This window comes from Monodelphis domestica, chromosome 7 (assembly GCF_027887165.1).
Source record: "Monodelphis domestica isolate mMonDom1 chromosome 7, mMonDom1.pri, whole genome shotgun sequence".
In the NCBI taxonomy this organism is placed as follows: Eukaryota; Metazoa; Chordata; class Mammalia; order Didelphimorphia; family Didelphidae; genus Monodelphis; species Monodelphis domestica.
In genome coordinates, this window is record NC_077233.1 from 214150517 (window position 1) to 214174076 (window position 23560).

Here is a 23560-nt window from a genome sequence, read left to right on the forward strand (position 1 = left end):
ACTAAAAAATACTTATAGCAGCTCTTTTTATGGTAGCCAAGAATTAGAAATTGAATGGATTTCCATCAATTGGGGAATGGCTAAACAAGCTGTGGTAAATAATTGTAAAGGAAGACTATTTTACTTTAAGAAATGATGAGCAGGATATTTTCAGAAAAATATGGGAAGACATATGAAGTGATACAAAGTGAATTGAGCAGAATCAGAAGAATGTCATACACAGTAATGGCAATATTATATGATGATCAGCTGTGAATTACTTGGCTATTCTCAGCAATACAATGATCCATGATAATTTGAAAGGATTTATGATGAAAAATGCTATTCACGTCTTGAGTGATAACAGATAATCTGAATGTAAATTGAAGCATACTTCTCATTCTTTATTATTATTTTAGTCTGTGTTTGCTTTGGCAACATGGTTAATATGGAAATATTTTGTATGACTACACATGCATTATCTACATCAAATTGCTTGCCTTCTTATGGAGTGGAAAGTGGAGGGAGAAAAACATGAACTCAAAATTTAAAAAATCTAATGTTAAAATTTTTTTTTGTTATATGTAACTGAGAAAAAATAGAAATAAAGTATATTTTAAAAGATTTAAATTGGTGTTCAGCACTTGAGCTTGTAGTTTCCTGGTTTCTGTTGCTAGGACATTCAAATTCAGGAATATACAGATTATTTCCACACTTTCTTATTTTGTCTTTGGCAATAAAACTAGGGGAAGATGGGCATGGGTTATGTTTCCTGATATCTATAGTTATTTTTGATCTAGAATATCTATATAATATCAATCCTTTGACACAAGTCTTTTTAAATAGCTAACTTCTTATCTGGAGTTACTTATAACTATAAAATGAAAGGTTTCAAAAAATTGATACTACCTAAATCCTTAAGAGTAATTCAGTAAAAGAATTCACAATTTAAAAGAATTTGACACAAGGAAATGGGATGGAGTTAAGAAAAAGAAAATATAAACACTTCATGTTGCAGAAAATTCCATCAGATAACAACATGTCTGGGTAATAGTTCCCTAATTTCTCATTCCTGGGGATATTTAAAAGGAGCCTCCAGATAGGAATAATAACATTATTTTGGTGATTATTCTAATATTGACATAGGTAGAGATGACAATTTCAAGACTTCTTGTCACATCTAATTTTAATGAATTTGGGATAGAAAATGTTTAAATCAAAGAAAGAGTGATTCTTTTTGAAAGATTTTTCTACATTTCTCAGAGCTTCTGATTCTTTAAATAATTCTTCATCCAGATATAGATTTCAAGCTCAGTAAACAGAATCTAGAGACATCATCATCATCATCATCATCATCATCATCATATGACTTTTGCTTTAACCCAATTAATAGAATGTGCAATGGAATTTTATGACCTCTCTTCAGTTTCAGGTGATCTACCCTGAAAATGTAGCAATAGGAACTCAATAGCTTTCCTTAACCATGGTTATCAACCATTTATTTAATAATACAGTTGTGCCTCATTTCCTCATCTAATTCTCTGTTCTGTACATTACCAGGTGTATTGCTAAGCACAGAAATAGAGAGAAGAAAGAGATTTCCAGAGGTCAGCTAGTCCATTTTTCTGCTGCCTGCTAGGGTTGTACATAAAACTATGCAATACACATGCAGATTTATTTCATTTTACACCATAGATTTGCTCTAAAAATGATATGCACACAGTTTGTGATTTGAATCATCATTATGTTAGCAATAAAAATTTATCAATTACTAACATCTTAATTGTGGCATAGAGGTGACTCTTGGTTCCCCAAGATTATACCAAAAGGGTACAACTTCAAGGAGGTTCTGCTAAGCCAAAGACATTTCCAGTATAGACTCAGTAGATGAACAAACTACTGAATCTTGGCCTGGGAAAATATGGACAAGATCAACACCAGAAAGTTGGCCAGCCAATCAAATCAACAAGCAATCATGTTTCCTATTACCCAAGTACTACTATACTAAGCACTAGAGATACAAAGAAAGACAAAAAAATAGTCTCTTTTCTTAAGAAATTTATAATCTAAGCAGAGACAAATTTTAGATGTTCTAAGAAAGAAGGCAATAAGATAAAAAAAAAAGCCAGGGAAGGTTTCTTCTGGAATGTGGAATTTTTGATGAGACAAACATTTTTTTAACTTTTATTTTCCATGTTGATTCCAGATTTCATGGTGATACAATTTTTAATAACTGTTTCCCGACATTTTGTGATCCATGTTGACTTATGCTTACATAAGATCAATCTGACACCTGAGTAAAGGATGAACTGAGAGCCTTGTGAGAAGGGGATCAATCACCAATAGTCTACTGAAATAGTCTATGGTGAGATGTTAAGGACCACCATGGTTTTCCTTTCCTCCCTGACTATTGATACTCATAAATGAACAAATGAATGTATGGAAAAGCATTTATCAAGTGCCTGCTATATGCCAAGTACAGAGAAAGGACACAAAGCTAAAAGGACAGTGATGGGTACCTAATGGACACAGCCCAACCATGAACAATGGCAAAATTGAGTTGATTATGGCTCATGATTCCAGAAGGGGAAAAGGATGAAGAGGGAAGCATAAACATGAGAGACACAGGTAGGAGGTAAGTTAGTCCTTGTGAGATGTCTCTAAAGTAGTTTTTACTTTACTAGTCTTAATTGCATATCAGTACCCCTCTAGAAAAAACAAAAACAAAAACATGCTCATTCATGACTTACAGCTATTCTGCTAGAGAGAAGAGTTTCCTTTTACTAATGATATTCATTTTTATGCCATAGTCCTTCCTTGAATCCTCACTTTTATCAAAAATAAAACTACACAAAACCTATTGACCCAGAAACCATGTTTGAAAGTGAACACAACATTCTGGACCAGTAGTAACTCCCTACATCTGTCCAGAAAAGTTTGTTTCATCATTTGTTCTTCTGTACAAAAATCAGTCATTACAACTATTCAGAGTTTGGCTTCTTTGGAGATTTATAAACAACAAAAATCTCTTTTCATATTTTATAACCATAAAATAAGAATTTCCTTTTTGTCTAATGAATATCATATCCATTTCACTTTAAGCATTTTCCCTCTATTGCTCTGCCCAAAAAATCAAAATAAGACAGAATTAATATGCCTCTTAGAATTATTTTAGAGAAACAAAGCTATGTATGAGGAACAAATTGTTGTAATTGCACTACAATAAAAGCTGAAACATTTATCAAGGTGAAATTTCACTAACCTGGTGGAACTCCAGAAGAAATTGTGGATGAGGTCACCAGTCCAATCCCTGTAGCTGTGACAGCTGCCACTTCAATGGTATAAGTGGTAAGAGATGACAGTCCTTTAATTTTATATTCATGGGTTGTATTATTTAGAGTAAGTGTAAGACGGGAGTCATTTCTACTATACACTTCCCAGGAAATTTGATAACCTAGAAAACAATGACAAAACAGCTTAACAATCATAATCATCTTATACTTATTTTTTGCTTCAAGTCCCTTAACTGGCTTTTACATTATTTTAATGTTATTGTTTAATGAATAACGTATGTATATGCACCTCCAGAGAAAGAAATGATAAACAGAAACATGCAAGACATAGTTCCATATATACATTTTTTTCATCATGATACCTTCTCTATTACAAGGAGGGGAGGGAGGAAAAGAGATACCTGGGAACTTTAATGTAATTAACAAATAAAAAAATGTTTTAAAAAAAAAAAGAAAAATATTTTAATGAATCCAATACTCAATTGTTAAAAATCTGCACTGAGTATTTGCACAGTTGTCCCTGGCTTCCCTATCCCATTACAGTTGATATGCTGAATCATATATTTCCCCCTGCCTCAAAGGGTTATAATTATTTGTCATTTCTATTTTTAAAAATCTGCTTTTAAAATATTTTTTCTGTTTATTTTGATTAGTTTTGCATCTGCCTTTGCATATTCTATGCTTTTGTTTAGTTTTTTTTACCTTTCTCTTTTCTAGTGAAAATTTAATCTCCCATGTGCCCTAGTCCATCAAATATCCTGACACTTACAATTTACTTAACTCTAGATATCTTTGTGATTTGGGTACAGAGGGATAAAGTCCTTTGTGGCTCTTAAATCAAAACTTTTTATAAGAAAGTTTAATATAACACCACACACATAAGGAAGCTTAAAAAATCACTTGATAACAGAAAGCAATAATGAAAATAATGTAGTGTATATAAAGTTGAAGGGGGAAAAAAACCCTCCAAGAATATGTGATTTTTTTTTTTACTTTTAGCCAATGATCTTGATGCTGAAAAATTATTAGACATTTTTACCTCCCCAAGTAACTTTTCTTTGAGATGGAAATAATGAAAATGGTTTTAGACAATGAATCATGCAAAAACTGGGAGCACACTAGATATTTAGACTAATTCTTAATAGTTTGAAAAAGTAAAAAAAAAATAAATAAAATGTCAAGAAAAGCTGTAAGAAGGAGTACATATGGCATCCGACACTGATTTCCTTCCTTTGCAATTCTCTTAGCAAGTCACCCTCAAGGATTGGCTCCTCTTGAGAAAGGAGTGGAATGAAGGCAGATAGGACTAGGGGCTATTTACTCTAAATGTCACAGTCCACTCGCTACAGCTGTATAGCTGAATCATCATCTAGATTTTTTTTAAGTCATCTTGCCCCACTTATGCCTCCTAGTTCCTGGCCATTCATTCATTCAACAAGCATTTATTAAGTATCTACTATGTATCAGGCACTATCTGAGGAACTGGGGTCAGAAAGAAAAACAAAACAATTCCTCTGTTGGGGAGGATGTGGGGAATAACAATACAATAATCATTAACAATGTAAGTACCTACTATGTAATAAATACTATGCTTGGTGTCAGGAATAGAAAAGAAAAATTAAGTGCCATAAGAAGTCTATCTTCTGTAGGGGGAACACACACATACAATAACTATTACAGAGTATATACAAAATTAATACAACATAAATTTATAGGAGTGAGGCAACACTAAAAACTAGAGAAGGTTTTGGGACCAGGAAAGATTTGATGTAGAAGATGGTTCTTGCTTAGAGTCTTAAAGGAAAGAAGGAATCCTTAAAGTTAAGGTTAGGGGGAATAAAAATGTTCTAAATTACTACTGATTAGAGAAATGTGAAACTAAATAATTCTGAGATATCATCATCTCCCACCCACCAGATTGGCTAAAATGACAAATGTTGGTTGGAGGGGATGTGGAAAAATGAGCACACTAATACATTGTTGGTGGAGCTGTGAATTGATCCCACCATTTTGGAGATCACTTTGGAATTATTCCCAAAGAGTTATTAAACTGTGTATACTCTTAGACCCAGCATTATAATTGCTGGTTATATTTCCCAAGGAGATAGGGAAAGAGGGAAAGAATTAATATGTCCTAAAATATTTATAGCAGCTCATTTTGTGGTAGCAAAGAACTGCAAATTGAGGGGATGCCCATCAATTGGGGAATGGATGAACAAATTGTGTGATTTGTGATTGTGATTGAATACTATTGTGCAATAAGAAACAATGAGCAGGTTCATTTTTTAAAATGAACTTTGAAAGAACTACACGGGCTGATGAATAGTGAAGTGAGTAGAACTAAGAGAACATTATACACAGGTACAGATTTAAAACTTGAAGAATAACTCATGAATGTTAATAACCTCCAGAGAATGAACTAAAAAATGGAAACATGAAAGACATAGTTTAAATATGCATATCTGTCTCTTGGATTATGACTTCTTTAACGTAGAGAGGGAAAAGAGGGGCTGGGACCCTTGAAAATAAATTTTATTAATGAAAATAAAATGTCAGGTTAGACAGAATGCATTCCAAGTTTGAGGGAGAGTTAGCACAAAGAGAAGGAGACAAGAGAGGGAGTGTTGTGTTATGAGGAACATCAGAAAGGCCAGTCTGAATGGACTACAGAATTCAGTAAAGGTGAGTACTATGTAATAGAGTTGGAAAAATGGGTTTGGACAAGGTTGAAAAGGGTTTTAAAAGAAAATAAGAGCAGCTTATATTTGATCCTAGAGAAAATAGGAGCCACTGAAGTGGTGTTTTTTTTTTTGTTTATTTGTTTGTTTTGGATAGAGGAGTAACATGGATAGATTCAAACTTTAGGAAAATCACATTGGAAGTTGTGTGGAGAATAGACAGGAGAAGGAAGAAATGGTTTTTAGGTGTAGAAAAGAGTCCAACTTAAAGGATATTGCAAAAATCACTTCATGAATGTCAGAATTAAGACAATGGCTATGTGAGTAGAGAGAAAGAGGTAGGTAGAAAAGATGCTGTAAAGGTAAATTATATGTTGTGAGGAAGAATGAGGAATTGGGTATAATTGCACAATTGTGACCTGGAAAGAGAACAATGCCCTTGACAGACAGAAATAATTAAAGAGAATTAGATTTTGGGGTAAAGTGAGTTAAGTTTTGGACATGATGAATTTTAGGTACCTATAAAACACCCAGTTTGAAATATACAATAGATAATACCTGACAGAACTTGGGAGAGGATTCCAGGACCTTATATAGAGATCTGGAAATTATTTAATTAAAGCTGATCATTGAACACATAAAAAGTGCTTAAATCACCAAGTGAGGCTGCAGAGGAAAATAAAAGAGGGACCAAAACAGAGCCTTGAGGGATACCCAAAATTAGAGGATGTGATATGGATGATTAATAAGAAAAGCAGATTGAGACAGTGGTCAGAAAGGGAAGAGGAGAACCAAGAAAGAGTAATATCATGAAAGTTCAGAATGGAGAAAGTATTCGAAGTGAATGTGGGGAAAGAAAATAAAAGTAATGGATATAGATAGTTTTGGAAAAGAGATATAGGATATTCACTTGAAGATACAGTAGGATCTATTGAATTGTTTGTTTTTCTTCTAGCTTAAGGGAGATTTGAGCATCTTGTAAATAGTACAGAAGGAACTGGGATGTAGGAACACATTAAAGATTATACAATTTTTATGGGGGCAATCTGCAGGAGAAAATAAAAGTAGATGAGGTCAACGGTATATAGCAAATTCTTGGTGAAAAGGATCATCACTTATCAGAGACTAGCATAAAAGAAGAGAGAATAAATGATGAAGGCAAAGAAGGAAAGGGATGAGAGGGAGAGAGAGAACATAGTTTGCAATAACAGAAAATGAATATTTAAAAATTATATTGATACAATCTAAAAAACTTATAATAAAAAAGTAAACACATTCCAAATTGTTTGCAAAAAAAGAAAAAGAAAGATGGGAAGACAAGAGGGAGTTTGTAGTGAATGGTCTCCATTTTCTCAATAAAGTATAAGGCCAGGTCTTCAGCTGAGAAGGTGGAGATGGCATGGAAGGCTTGAGGAGAGAAAAAAGAGATAGAAAGGCCTTAGGAGGAAGTAGGAAAGGAAAAAGGAAATCAACTAGAGAGTAGGAAAAGAATTGTTTTGCTTCACCAAGGGACCTGATGAGAGCTTAGATAACAGAAATTTGCACTGGATATAATCAGTCTGTATTCTAGTACACCTTGATATGAACAAAGTAAATATGCAGTAGGAGGAGGAGAGAGAGGACTTTAATATTTAGAGCAGTGGTATCAAACTCAAATAAAAAGGACAAGGTTTTTGTTCAGCCAGCCTGTGGTATTCAGTTTGTCAACTTGCAGTTTTGGCCTGCTGCCCATGTTTATGCATACTTTTAGTAGACTGACCATTCATTACCAATCTCTATACTTATTCAGTATTTCAGTAGCCATTTTCTCCTGTAGCTTGTGGCTATTGCCAATGTCTCTTACCAAATCACCTAGACGACACCTGGAGTTGCTAACCACCTAATATTCAAGGTCTATAAGCTAATAACATTACGCTTTATTTAGGTCTTTCATATTCAATCATTTAGTGACTTGGAATCATTTCTATGTTGTTGATGTTCAAGGTTTAGTCCAAGTCTTCTAAATAGCAATTGTGATACATATTTTACATGTGTATGGACAAGCTTGGAATGATCACCTATGCATTATCTGAATGAATTTTCTTAATAGTTCAGAATTTAATCTTACTATTGCCAAACCTGCTCTAAAGCATCAAGACCCAGTATTACATAATGTTGGATCTATGTGGTAGTTGACTTTATTTATTTTTTGTGATTTGAAAATTTTTATTTAATTAATTAATTTGGAATATTTTTCCAGGTTATATGATTTATGTTCTTTTCCTCTCCTCCTACCCTGCCCCCCCTCCCATAGCCAATGAGCAATTCCACTGGGTTTTACATGCGTCATTGATCCAGACCTATTTCCATATTATTGATATTTACACTAGGGTGATCGCTTAGATTCTGGTAGTTTACCATCAAAATGCACCAAAAAATGGTTGCCTTGGTTGACAATGCTGACCTAGAGTGAGAACAGTATGGCAGTATTCAGTGCTTATTCCAGTTATAGTGATTTAGTATAGAATAGTTATGATCTATTGGCATAAAAACTGATCAAATGATATTCTAAAAATGTTAAGGAAAACCATGGACACAGCAATAAAACCTGATTTAATCAGAATAGGACAAATTTAAAAAATGAAGTCGAATGAGCTGGACCAAGAGTCCAAAATAAAAATTGCATCTAAAGTCCAGTAATACACAGATGGGCAGAATTTTGGGCCATGTGGTGAGGAAAGATGTCCTCTATTTTATAGGCAGCTTTTCCAGGGATGTGTCTGGTGGAGTCCAATCAGTCTGGACAGCAAATGTTTCATCTGGCTCTAATGTAAGCAAGAGGAGGGAAGGTGCCACAGACCCTTCCTTCTGCGTTGGCACTCTACCTTCTCCATAAACGGCTGCCTAACGGAGACTAACGACCAGAGGAGTTTCAGAAATAATTTTCTGTTGATCTGAAGTAAATTCTCTACAAGAGAGCAGTACATCCAATCACAAACTGTCTGTCTATATCCTGGCCCTCATAAATCAGAGTTTACAGGGGGAGAGAGGGAGATACTGAAATTTACAATGAGAGCAGTGGGTAATTTGCTAAGAAGGTTGGCTGTTTCCCCTGTTCTTTGTGCCTTTTTCTCATTCCAGATCCTAGAAAGAAAAAGATGCCACAGTGAGTGAGATCTATGAACCAAAGCCAATAAAGTAGTAGCTTCTTACCAGGTATTTAGACCTTAAAGCAGCATTGTATAAAGCACTAAAGCTATTCAGTCTATCAAACAATTCCAGCAGCTGCCTTTAATAGCAATGAGCAGCATTAATAGGAAGTCTCAAATGGATCATTGAGGGATATAAAAATTGCCTGGAATTGTAGTCTTGGGTTCTTGTTTCTCTCACTAACATAGATTTTTTTTTGGTTGCATCTCTTTAGGAAACACTTGAAACTCTGGCACAGAAGAGACTTGTGTGGTGGGGCTCTCATGCTCCAATGGAAGTCCAAGTCATTCTTAGAGATGCCAGACTGTTACCCACAGAGCAGCAGTCTACAATAGCCAATGTTTTATGGCTTGCTTTATTGGGGGCAGGCTACTAATTAGTACATTCCTTGGGGAGGTGCCTGAAGCATGGCTGAAAGGAGGCTAATGAAATAATCACAAGAGCTTAGTTAGTCTTGCTCATTTCCCATAGAGATAACAAAAGAACTATGACCAGGAATACCCTCTATTGCTGCACCACCACTAAGGTGAAATTATTTAATGGTGACTTGAGATTTAGGGAATAGTTTGAAAGATATAAAGGAGATGGGAGAGGATGGAAAAGAAAAAAAAAAAACAAGCCAAGAGCATTTCTACTTTAAGAGCTTGAGGACAGAGACTACTTTTCGGGTTATTTTTGGTTGTTGTTTGGTATGGTTTAGTTTTGTATCATGTCAATTAGTCTATTAAACAGTAAGAATTTCTAAAGTTTTTACCAAGTATCAGACACTGTACTAGGGCTTGAGCTAAGATGTATGAAATTAAACCAAAGCTAGTTTCCAAAACAACATAATGCTACCACACAACAATAGCAATGCAATCAATTCATCAGTGGAAGAATGTCACTATCTATAATTCCAGCATTTCTCTCATAAAGGGCAAATAGTACCATCTAAAATAACAGGTTTTACTTGAAAGTAAAGGTATTTATTTTAAATAAAATCTTGTAATGAGTTCATTAAATTCTATTAGCTAGTTGAAAAAAACAACAGATGATCATAAATTGGAAGTATTGGCAACAGATGTTTAACAATAAAAGGTTTATTCAACTTAAATGATTGTGCCCATGGATTTTTTCTTTTTTACTCTAAATAGGAATAACACATTTGCCTTTTCTGAAAGAAGGAAAGTGTCTACATCAGTGAGGGACAAATGCGTATTTACTTTTTGATTCCTTTGTAAAAAATATATGATAGTTCTTTAAAACAAAAACTGTCCACTAGGCAGGAGAACTTAACTTGAAACAATATTTTGTTTACATGTTAAACTTAAAAGCAGACTCTGCTGACGTTATAAATCATATGTAGGTCTCATTCACACTGTCCTACCTCTAAAATCAATAGTATAGCTTTAAAAAGGAAGAAGAGTAGCTGTTCGGATAAACATCACTCCATCGTCTACCATTTAGTGACTTTTCCTTTTATTACTCATTTCCAGGCAGAAAAAGGAATGCCCCATCTTATTGTTCAAAATCCAGACAAAACAAACAGAAGCACTATATTCATTGAGTTTCAAATCTCCTTCTGAAGAATTTTAGCAGTCACAAGAGACCTTTGAGCCCTATACTTCTCTTAGTTTTAAATAGTAGTTTCTCTCATCCATGATTTTAGTTTAGTTATTTTTTTAAAAAAATATGTCTTAAATTAAAATTCAACAAACATTTATTGAGTGCTTGATATATATAAGATGTGTACTATTGGCCCTCTGCAGGTGACATGGTTTAAAGAGACCTGTCCTCAGAGAGCTTACTACCTACTGAAGAAAATTAATATTATACTGTATCATTTAATGACTAATATTACTCTGTAATCCATTCTTTTCCCATTTGGCCAAACCCCATTTCTCAGTCTAGCTCCAAAGACAGTTTCTCCCAGGCTGAATTAAAGGGTGGTTGAATAATGTGATCACTCCAGGACCTCAGGGAATTTGCCAGTTAACCAGTTTAAAGTGAGACCCTTAAACAATGCACCAGTTTAGGCTGGGCTGTTCCCCCAAACCCCACTTTTCCTTCTCTCTCCTTATCAAAGTTAGGGGTGATCAGTCTCCAAGGGGAAGGCTAAGGATAAGGAGGGAGCTGAAATGCTGATTGGGGTGGTTCTGATTTTCTGGCCAGGCTTACTAGGACAGCAGAAACTAATAAAGCAGTTAGCATTCCTTAATTGTCAGAGAGGGATGTGATCAGGCACACCTGAAGGCTAACCCATTTTCCTCCCAGACAGCTTATCCTGAGGGTTTTCAACTAATGGAGTCTCAATAAGTATGGCCCATCAATGTCATTGATCCAACAAAAGGGGAGACAGTCTGACCCATTTTATTAACAATTATACACATCACTGCTAATAAACTGTTACCTTGCCTTGGCCAAAAATGGTAACTTGGGGGGCAGCTGGGTGGCTCAGTGGATTGAGAGTCAGGCCTAGAGACAGGAGGTCCTGGGTTCAAATTTGACCTCAGACACTTCCCAGCTGTGTGACCCTGGGCAAGTTACTTGACCCCCATTGCCTAGCCCTTACCACTCTTCTGCCTTGGAGGCAATATACAATATTGACTCCAAGCCGGAAGGTAAGGGTTTAAAAAAAAATTGTAACTTGGTGGAATTTTGCTTGCCATGCTCATAAGGAAGATTAGGCAATAAACATAAATAACTATTATGCAAAATAGAATCTGTTAAGTACATAAGGGAGTTACAAAGTTGAGAAGGACTAAGATATCATTCCTGCCTTGGGAAAAGAGAATCCTAGACTGCTTTCAAGAGGTGACTTTTGAACTGAGAATTGAATGGTTTGGATTGGGAAATGGGATACAAGGAAAGGCAAACTGCGTGGAAGGAAGGGTATAAAAAGTAATGAGTATAGAAAAATGCAAACCATGTTTAAGAAATGGCTGTTAGTTCAACATGGTTGTTTATATAAACAAATAATGTGAAGTATAATGGTTTACAAAAGTTAAGTCATGACTAGGTTATGGAGGACACTAAGTGCCAGGGGAAAGGGTTGGGACTTTATTTTTTTAAGTTAAATTTTATTTTACTTTTAAATGAAGATTTGTCTTCTTGATGACTATTCTCCGCAAAATAGCATCCCCATCAAGAAAGGAAGAAAAACAAACCCCCTGTTACACAAAAGGCTTCATTTTGTATGTAAAGGGGAGATACTGAAGATTTTGGTGGAAGGGAAGGAATGGCATGACAAGAAAGATGATATAGATATTTGTGCTTAAAATGGATTAAAGCTTATTTTCATAGTCCAAGCAAAGGGTAATGAGGACTTGACCTAAGGTGGTAGCAATGGAAATGGAAAGAATTAAAGTGAAAGAGATTGTGGAAGTAGAATCAACAAGGATGTTGCAACAGAATGGGTATGAGTCCAAGAAGAGTCCAGTCTTGAGCCTAGGTGCCTGCTAAGATAGCAGTGATGCCATCAGCAAAAATAGGGTCATGAGACTGGGTTGCTTAGTGAGTTGAGAGCCAGGCCTAGAGATGGGAGGTCCTGGGTTCAAATCTGCCCTCAGACAATTCCTAGTTATGTGACTCTGGGCAAATCACTTAACCCCCATTGCCTAGCCCCTGCCACTCTTCTGCCTTAGAAACATTACATAGCATTGATTCTAAGGTGGAAGATAGGGGTTTAAAAAAATAGAGACATGAGGAGGAGAGACCAGTTTTGGGAGATAAAAAGAAATTGATCTGAATATCTTGTGTCTCATTTGGAACTTAATTTTCTTTAGGACAGAGATGACTCAAAAAAGAGAGCCTGATGACTTTGTGCATCTCTGCCTCACTTAAATCTGAATAACGAGCAAGTCAAAACATCACTCTGTCCCCCCAACAGCTTGATGGCATTGGTTCTCTTCCAGTAAGAAGGATAAATAATAATCTTTTGGGTATCCTGGCAACTTTCATAGGTTCAATTATCACCTTTCTGATTAGAGATCATAATATTTTATTATCCCTTTCTTATATATGCTTTATGATCCCTAACCCTACTTTTTACTTTCACTGTGACCTCCACTCACTCCCTCAAAACCTAGGCCATGTCCTCTATACTGGCTATACATTTCTCTCTTTCCCCTTCATAAACTTATCCAACTCTATAATCCTTTATAATCAAATCCTCCAACCTGTTGTCCTGTCACCAATTATGTTTTGCCAAAACCCAACCCCAGAGTATTCCTTCCACCCAAAGACTGAATGGAGCTAGAGGAAAGCACAAAACCATACTGATTGGGTCTGCTATAAATTTATATTATATAATCTCAAGGCAACCATTTCACTCTTTCTAAGTCACTCTCCATAGCAGTTATTCAAAACTTTTCATCTTTCCTCAAGCCTCCCATAACAACCGTAACCAACTTTCTCTGTTGAAGACTTTATTCCATACTTTATTTTAAAAAGTTGAAGTCATTTGCCAGCAGCAACCTTTTCTCCCCTTCTCATCTCACATCACTCAGATATACTTCTTCACCATCTCCTTCACTCTAATCTCAAATGTAATCTCATTCTCATTGAAATTGGTTCAAAGGAGGAATAATAGACACATTCATTTGGTTTCAGAAATCCATGTATTCCCACATAAAGTAGGAGGGAATAAGAGAAGGAAGGAAAGGGTTGCCCATAGAAGGGAAGTTGGACAACTGAATAGTTTAGATTCCAGAACCCCAAAATATGTTGTTTACAAGAAACACACTTGAAACAGAGAGATACACACAGAGTAAAAATAAGGGACTAGAACAGAATATTAAGTTTCAGCTGAGGTAAGAAAGGCAGAGGTAGCAATCATGATTTTAGTCAAAGTAAAAACTAAGCTAGACCTATTTAAAAAGAAATGATCAGGGAAAGTAAATTTTGCTAAAAGTTACCATATAGGACATGATTGGGGATGCAGACTCTAAACTAGAACCCTAGTGCAAATATCAATAATATGGAAATAAGATCTTGATCAAGGACACATGTAAACCCAGTGGAATTATGCATTGGCTATGGGGGTGGGGGGAGGGGGGAGGGAAAGAACATGAATCATATAACCACAGGAAAATATTCTAAAATAATTACTTAAATAAAATTAAAAATAAAAAAGGAAAAAATAAAGATTACCATACATAATTAAATAATACCAATACAAAACATATATGCAATTAAATGGCATGGCATCTTAAAGGATTAATTAAGTGAATCCTGGGAAGAAATTAGAAAACTATTCTAGTAGGGAGCCTCAACTTTACCCCCTCAAAGTTCCATGAATCTAATCATAAAATATATAAGAAATTTATAGATACGTTAGGCCTCTTTTTCTCAGGTAGACATGGTAAAATTGACCATGTGTTAGAGCACAAAAACCTCATAAATAGAGAAAAGCAGAAATGTTAACTATATCCTTTCCAGACCAGAATGCAATAAAAATTATATGCAATAAAGGGTCTTGGAAATACAGATTAAAATTAATTGGAAACTAAATAATTTTAATCTAAAGAATGAGTCAGTCACAAAAGAAATTGTAGAAACAATCAATATTTTCATTAAAGAGAATGACAATAATGAGACAATATACTAAATTTTGTGGGATGCATCCAATGCAGTATTTAGGGGAAATTTTATATCTCTTAATGTTTGCACCAATAAAACAAAGAGCAGATCAATGAGTTGAGCATGTAATGAAAAAAACTAGAAAAAATAAAAAAAAAACTCTAATTAAACACTAAATTGGAAATCCTGCAAATCAAAAAGATGATTAAAATGGAAAGTTTAGTTGAAGTCCCAGCTCCTTTGCCCTGTGGAATATCATATTCAAGACCCTCTGATTCTTTGGTGTAGAAACTGCTAAATTTTTGGATGGTTACAATATTTTCTCCTTGACCTGAGAGTTATCCTTTTGGAATTTCTTTCAGAACATTATTGGTGGATTCTTTCTATTTTAATTTTACCCTTTAGTTCTAGAATATCAGGGCAGTTTTCCTGGATAATTTTTTGAAAGATCATGTCTAAGTCCTTTTTTTAGATTATGGCTTTCAGGTAGGTCAATAATTCTTAAATGAATTCACCTGGATTCATTTTCCAGGTAAGTTGTTTTTTTTTTCAATAAGATACTACACATTTTCTTCTATTTTTTCAAAATTAAGAGTTTTTAAAAATCAAATGAATAAATAAAACTAGGAGCTAGTTTTATGAAAAGATGAATAAATTAATAAACTACTGGTTAATTTAATTTTTAACAAAAGAAAGATGAAAATCAAATTATCAGTATTCAAAATGAAAAGATAATTACATTACCAACAAAGATGAAATTAAAATAATTGTTAGGAGCTATATTGCTCAGTAAGATGCCAATAAATCTGACACTCTAAGTGAAATAGATGAATATTTATAAAAATATAAATTGTCCAGATTAACAGAAGAGGAAACAGAATATATAAATAACCCTCTCTTAGAAAAAGAAATTGAACAAACAATGAATGAACTCCCTAAGAAAAAGCCTTGATCCAGACAGATAAACAAGTGAATTCTATCAAACATTTAAAGAACAATTAATTCCAATACTACATAAATTTTTAGAAAAATGAGTAAAGGAACTCTATCAAATTCCTTTTATGACACAAATACCTTGCTGATACTACAAAGAGAAAAAACAGAGAAATAAAGCCATAGCCCAATTTCCCTAATGATGCAAAATTTTTAAATAAAATGCTAGCAAGGTGATTACAGCAATACATACCAAAAAACATATACTATGACCAGGTGGAATTTATTCCAGGAGTACAGGGATAGTTCCATATTAGGAAAACCATCAGCATCACATCAATAACAAAAATAACAAAATAACAGAAAACATATTCAGAAAAGGCATTTGATAAAATACAATACCCATTCTTACTGAAAAAAAAAAAACAACAACTAGAAAGCATAGGAATAAGTCGAGTTTACTTAAAACTATAAGTATCTATCTGAAACCGTCAGCACACATTATCTTTAATGTGAATAAGCTAGAAGCCTTCCCAGTAAGATTAGAGAGTGAAGTAAGGACACCTGTTATCATTGTTATTATTATTCAATATTGTACTAGCACTGCTACCTACAAGAATAAGACAAGAAGAAACTGAAGGAATTAGAATGGGAAATGCAGAAACAAAACTATCATTCTTTGCACATGATATGATAGAATATTTAAAAGAATTCTAGAGAATCAACTAAAAACTAGATTGAAACAACTAACTTTAGCAAAGTTGAAGGACATAAAAAAACCCATATATATGTATATCCATAATATTTCTATACATTAACAATAAACCACAGCAGAAAGAAATAGGAAGAGAAATTCTATTTAAAATTACTTCAGATAATACAAAACACTTAGGAGTCTACCTGCCAAGATAAACCAAGGAAGTACATGAAGATTACAAAGCTCTTCACACAAATTGACATTGCTCTAGACAACTGGAGAGATATTAATTGCTCATAGGTAGGCTGAGCCAATATAATAAAAATGACAATTCTATTCATATTAATTTACTTAAGTGCAATATCAATCAAAATACCAAAAATTATTTTATAAGGCTTAAAAAAATAATAAAATTAATCTAGAACTTAAGGTGAAAAATATCAAGAGAATTAATAAAAGTAAATGTGAAAGAAGGCAGTTTGGCAGTACCAGATTTCAAATTATATTTCAAAGAGGCAGTGATGAAAATATGCTGGTATTTGATAAATCCCCAAATCTGAACTTTTAGGACAAGAACTTACTATTTGACCAATGTTGCTGGGAAAGCTAGAAACCAGTTTGGAAGAAAATAGGTGTAGATCAATATCTCATACTGTACACCAAAATAAAGTCAAAATGGATAAATCATTTATACATAAAGTGTGATATCATAAGTAAAGTAGGGGAACATGAGAATTTTTACCTGTCATATCTATGGTTAAGGGAAGAATTTATGACCAAAGAAGAGATAGAGAGCACAAATAAAGTTAAATGGACAATTATGATTACATTAAGTTAAAAAGTTTTGTATTAGACAAGATCAGGGGTTCCTAATCTATGTGTATTATATGTATGTATGTATATATATATATATGTATACACATATATGTATATGTGCTATGTGTATTATATGTACATGCATATGTGCTCACATGCATGTGTGTGTTGGAATCCTTTGACAATCAAGTATAATGAAAACTAAAAATATTGAAATGTATTTATCATAAGATATATTTTTAATATATTTTAAAAGGTCACAGATTTTAGGTTAGGATCCTTTGAAGTACATGATTTCAAAGCTTATTTTGAGCTCTAAATTTATGTTACTATGATCCATAAGTGCTTATCCAGCTCAGAAACCTCCAATGTTGATAAAACCATTATGCCCTAGACATTTAAGAGTATTAGGTTGGCCAAATGCAAATGAGTAGTCTAAGTAGATTGGGAGAATAACTCCACTTCATCTTTCCCTTTATCATCTAAAACCAAATGAGGAAGGGGTAATAGGAAATTGTCTCTCTTCTTTACTGCAAAGTAGGTCAAGGCTGAAGCTCTGTAGCTTTCTCTTTTTAGGATGCTCTTCCCCCAGTATGTTTCCCATTAAGGTTGTTAGTAATTAAAAAGCTTAGAAAACTTCAAAATGGCTCTGAGTTGTTTCAGGCACCAGGAGATGCATTTTGTTTTACAATGCTGGTTAGGTTAGGAACAAAGGGAGATAGCAATAGAAAGAAAAACATTTGAGCCCACCCTACTCTTACAGAACAGAAGAAGCAAAAAGGTGGTTATTACAGAAGTAGCTCAGGATTAAAATAACAATTTGCCTTTTTTTATTTTGAGAAGCATATTTATGTATTGTTTCCCTCACCAAAACCAAAGTGCAGATTTGTTTTGGAAAAATTCTTTTAAACAAATAAGTGAAAAAAGAATCCATCAAGAAAATAAATACATATTTCAAATTTAATATTTAAGAGGTTTCTTACTCTAAACTATATCAAGCCTTACTATTATCTGAAATATCCCAAATCCCCTTTAAGCATTACAAAAACCAAATGGTTGAAAGCCTCATTTTCCCCAGCACATGTGTTTTTAGGCCTATCATTTTTATAGCACTTTATTTTTCCCAATAGTTGTGTGAGGATGACAGCACAAGTATCATAGAATGTCAGAGTTTGTAGGGACTTCAATGCTACCTCACCCAATTCATACAGGAACATAAATTCTCTCTACTCTCTCCCTCTGTCTCTCTGTCTTTCTGTCTCTGTCTCCCAGTCTCTCTGTGTCTCTGTCTCTCCCTCTTAGTTTAAATCTATTTATTTGTTGCATAAAATTTCCCATGTATCCCCCCCCTACTACTTGCCCATACTAGAGAAAGGATCATATGACTATATATATATATATATATATATATATATATATATATATATATATATATATATAGTGAATTTTAAAACTATTCCACCCTAATCATACTGTACTTTAGAAGATATGATTTAGCTATTTCCTGATCAGTAACAATGGAGATGCTTGGAATAACAGAATCAGGTCTTGGGAACTCTACATCTCTCCACTCTTCTTAGTTTAACAAGATTAGGAAGGTCTGCATCAAACTCAAGATTTAATTATCTGAGGAAATGGCCTTGAACAGATATGTACAAAAAAACCGGACAGATCCCTGGGCTGTCCTAAGTCAAGCTAAGCGATCATTGGTATAGATGAGACACGGGAAAGTGATGTAAAATCATCCATATAAGGCATGTCACTTCCTCTCTATTTCTCTTTCCCTGGAGAGGCGAGTCTGGCTGAGAGCATGCTAGGCGTTTCTACATCTTGGAGTGTTGGTGGTGAGTTTTGCCCTTGAGCTGATTCAGGTTCGGGCATCTTAGCTGAGCCCCTTTGGAGGTCAGACTGATTCTTTCCTCCTTCACACTCAAAACCTTACTTTCTAGATCTCCTAATCTTCCCACCCGGTACTAGCCCCTTCCTTCTTCCTTCTTCTTAATCCCCTCCACTATATCAATTAAATCACCATAAAATTTCCAGCTGAGTTTGGGTGTTTCATTAGGATTTTATAAATAAAATCCTTGGCTACCAAATATAATTATTACATTCAGTCTCAACCATAATTTTAACCATAATATATATACACACACAATATGCACACATACTATATCATCTATCTTTCTATTTCTCAGTTCTTTTTCTGGAAATGGGCATTCATAATTGTTCAAACACATATGTTGCTATATATAATATTTTCTTGGTTCTGCTCATTTTGCTTTTTATAATTTCATTTGGTCTTTCCATGTTTTTTTAAATTAACTTGCTTGTCATTTTTTAGAGGACAATAGTATTCGATCAAAATCATATACCATAACTTGTTTAGTCATTTCCCAATTTCCAATTCTTTGTTGCCACATAGAGAGCTGCTATAAAATATTTTAGAACATATTTTTTCCCCTCTGATCACCTTAGGAAACAAACCCAATAGTAGTATTGCTGGGTCAAAGAGTATACAGTTTTATAAATCTTTGGGCACAATGCCAGATTGTTCTCCAAAATGCTTATATCAGTTCATAATTCCATATATTCCATATTCCATAAAATCTCACTGCCATATTCCCACAAGTGGTCATCTGGTTTTTAATTTAACAAATATTTACTAAATGGTCATCATATAAAAAGCATCATTATAGGCACTTAGAGATACAAGACAAAAAAAAAAAAAAAGATAGTACTGCTCTCATTTTACTGAAGGATATGTATTCCTTGAAGGCCCCCGGTGAGGAAAAATTCCACTAGTAATCTTTAATCAATCCATCCCACATTTGGACATCATTAATTTTTAGGGAGTCTATTATTATCCCAATTTTATATGTATGAAAACAAACCCAAAAAGACAAAGACAGAGAGAGAAAGGTTTTACATTTGCAGGAGAGACTTAACCATCTGGTGTCCAAGTCCCTTGACTTCTGCCCTTATTGAGTTCTTAACCCAATCCTGGGGAGCTACCATCAGTGACTCAGGATAGGGGTAGTTTCCATATTCCACTGTTTGCCTCAGAGTAGGATACTGGGCAAAAAGGGAGACACTTATCTCACCATCACAGCTTCAGGGATATTGATTTGGGTCTCTGGATTTCTATTCAAAGTTATATGTAGTACTTTTTGGGTACTGTAAATCTTGAAATTTCTCAGACTTGTGAATGTTAAAAATTTCCCCATCGGGGAATTCTCAATTGGAACAATTCCCTACTGGGAACATTCCCCATTTTGACTGTGAGAACTCGCCAGGATCAGAAATGGGAGGACCTCTACTCCACCCATACTTAAGACTGCTTTAGGGGAGAAAACTCCTTGCTAAACAATGAAAGTACTTGGACCCATGCTTATGATGAGGCAGGGAGTTCTTTGAGCCATGCCTGTTTTTAGAATTGATACAATGGGATGCTAGGTACCTATAAAGGTTGGGCAACTTGTAAACTTGCCAGGAGCAAAGAGGTGAAAACTTATTCAGAGGTTTTCTCTTGAGGGGATAACTCGACTCAGCTGTGTTTTCTCTGGTTCAGACTAACTGAGGGGATTAGTCGACCTAGCAGTGTTTTTTCTGATTCAAACTTACTAAAGGGATTAAGTCGACCCAGCAGTGTTTTTAGAATGGGTTGTCCCTTGGAAAACATCTACAGTGATTGGTAGATGTAAGGACTTAGGGGAGGTGACATAGGAGAAAATGCCCTATATAAGAAAAAGCAGAATCCTTTTGGAAAGATCTCTTATGAGGATCGCTTGAGGAAGAATCTCTTGAGAGAGGCTCTGAAGAAGGGAAGCTCTTGGAGGACAATCTATAAGGATGTCTCACTAGAGCTCCTCTGAGGGGACTCTGTCCCTCTGGAGGCTCTGGATAGAGGCCCTTTGAAACAGTCTCTGGCTGTTTCAAAGATCTCTCTTTGAGGAGGGCTCTGGCTGGAACTCTCTCTGGTGAAGTCAGATGAGATGGAGCTGGCCTGGTGTCACTAGAATCCTTGCTTAGATAGACCTTGTGGTGAGTGATAAAAGACTGACTGACTGATCTCTCTCTCTTAAGACTCAGGTCTAGGCCTTGTTGGCTTAAGGCCCTTCATACTCATTCCTTTCTTACTCTTTCTCTCTTTCTTTAATTACTCATTGTATTGTTAATTAAAATCTCTATAAAACCCAGTTGACTTGGGTATATTCATAATTGGGAATATATTCCCTGGAGACTACCTTATACTTGATTTAAAAACCAAGATACTGTAGTGAAACATATTTTCTGTGGTCAAATTTACTCACCCACTCTTATATCTACTAAAATTTATATCTTCCACTATTTGAACTCTTACAGTTTATGACCCCAACTCTTTTAACTACCACAGTTTATGGCAGACAACTATTTTAAATATCCAGCAATTATTGGTTTTGTTCTTTTTTTTTTTCTCTCATCCTCAAATTATTGTAATCTTTAAATTGATTATGTTTTTATGATCTTTTGGGGAAGGACTTCTTCCCAGAGGATCAAATGGCGGAATGTGAAATTGAGATTTGAACTCTGAACTTCAATCCCCACAAGCCCTTGCTCCACTTCCCCAAGATGCTTTGTAATCTCACGGAATTCTGAGGTGAGCCGAGATCAAGGAAGGATTTAAGTTGGTAGCAAAGGTTTTTGGGTCTCTTTTTTGGACTTCCCTTTTGGAGCAGACGTGTCTCTTCCATGATGTGAGATTATCTGGCCTAGGCCTCTGGCCTAGGCATGTGTGTTTTTTCTTATTCTGTATTTTCTTTAATCTTTAACCTTTAATAAACCTCTAAAAATATAATACTCCTTGCAGAGAGAAACTAATTTCTACCTGCCTCAGTCTCCCCTAAATTTTAACTTTTACAGTACACTATGGGTTTAATAATATTTGTGGACCAGCTAGGGGAATATTATTGACCTGTATATAATTCTTTTTCTATGGGGAAACACATTCCATGCTTCAAATATGTGACTTAAACATTAACTTTTAGAACACAACCTGTTTGCAAGTTGAGAACTGCCTATAACTTCACAACTAAAAGCCACATCCAGTTACTTTAGCCATGTCTGTTATGTGACAGCCAGCCAGGAGGGAAGAATTACTCTGCTTTCCTTTTTTCTAGCTATACATGAATCTGGTAGAGGAGAAGGAAAGGAGAGAAAATGGATGGAGCTATTCTGACCCTCACAATAAAACCGGTAACCTACCTGGAATCTACATGCTCTAAGTGAAGAATTGAGGTTAGTTATTTAGATAATGTGTACCCTAATTTCACACAAGTATGGATTGTAACTAGCAAGTTTTGTATCCTGGTAAATAGCTCCAAATTCACCCTTAAAAACTAGCTTCAAGAACTTCATTGAAGGGAGAAAGGAAAGATCCTAGGCTAAGAGGGCAGTGGTTTATTGGGGGGGGGGGGAGGCAGACGATGTACCATCTGATAACTTCCTACTTCAATTGATTATTTTTACTAACTAGATGTGAAATTAATTGTTTCTACACTGTTAAGGAATTCTCAAAGTCTTGTAACATTTTTGTGCCTGGAGAAGAGCCTAGACCTTACACCTTAAGATATTGGCAGAGGACAAGTATAGGTCCTGTTGTGCCTAATCTTCAAAAACCATATCACATTCAAGTGTATGGAATGCGTGACTACATTTGCTAATTAAATGATTTGTCTAGGATGGGTCTGTTCAATATTGACCATTATGAATTCCTGCCTTATGTTTCTACAATGATTTAGTTTCTAAAGCATGCTCATACACATCAGAATAATGATAATAGGTCATATTTTTATAGTTTTTTTTTCCCAACTACCCTTTAATGTAGATTCTCATCCATATTTTGCAGATTAAACTAAAAGATGACCCACAGAGGCCCCTGAAACAAAAAAGGAGGAAACTGATGTCCAAAGAGGTCATGCAATTCTTCCAAGACCACAGAACTAGTAAATAGCAGAGTAGAAATAGGCTTCCTATGCCGTAGTTGAGGGAAATCAATTAGATGTTCCTGAGTGAGACTCCTCCCCTTTCTCTAAAACACCTGGAACTCTTCTATATCGATACAGGACACTTGGAGGAGTGACAAAGAGCCTTATGTGGCTCAGGTATGAAGACAAGAGGGCATCTTTCACATGGATCCACTTCCTTTTCTTGCAAGACCTAAAGAAAGCAGCATCCAAATTCAGGATTCTGGTATCCTTTGTCCTCTGGAGATTGAGGTGAATCTTTATCTCTTTGTTAATAGTGATTCCAATGAATGTATCCTTGTAAATGAGAAAACATTTAGTACAGTGCTTGGGACCAAGTAGGCACTTAATAAATGCTTATTTCTCCAACATTTTTCCTTCTCCCTCCTTGTCTTTGTCCTTCCATCAATCTCA

General features: G+C 34.9%; 1 protein-coding gene and 1 long non-coding RNA gene across 3 annotated transcripts in view; one reads left to right on the plus strand and one right to left on the minus strand.

Moving 5' to 3' along the window:
• Positions 1-23560, minus strand: part of SDK1 (sidekick cell adhesion molecule 1) — a 1320044-nt gene that overhangs the window by 257808 nt on the left and 1038676 nt on the right. Inside the window, 1 exon segment of the mRNA XM_007498416.3 lies at positions 3242-3433. Coding sequence (XP_007498478.2) covers positions 3242-3433 — 192 coding nt within the window.
• LOC103104022 (uncharacterized) overlaps positions 1-23560 on the plus strand; it is an 84974-nt gene that overhangs the window by 55174 nt on the left and 6240 nt on the right. For both annotated transcript variants that reach the window (XR_008913340.1, XR_008913339.1), the window contains exons 2-3: positions 22301-22418; positions 23246-23398. This is a non-coding gene — a long non-coding RNA (uncharacterized LOC103104022). The remainder of the gene's footprint in view (positions 1-22300; positions 22419-23245; positions 23399-23560) is intronic.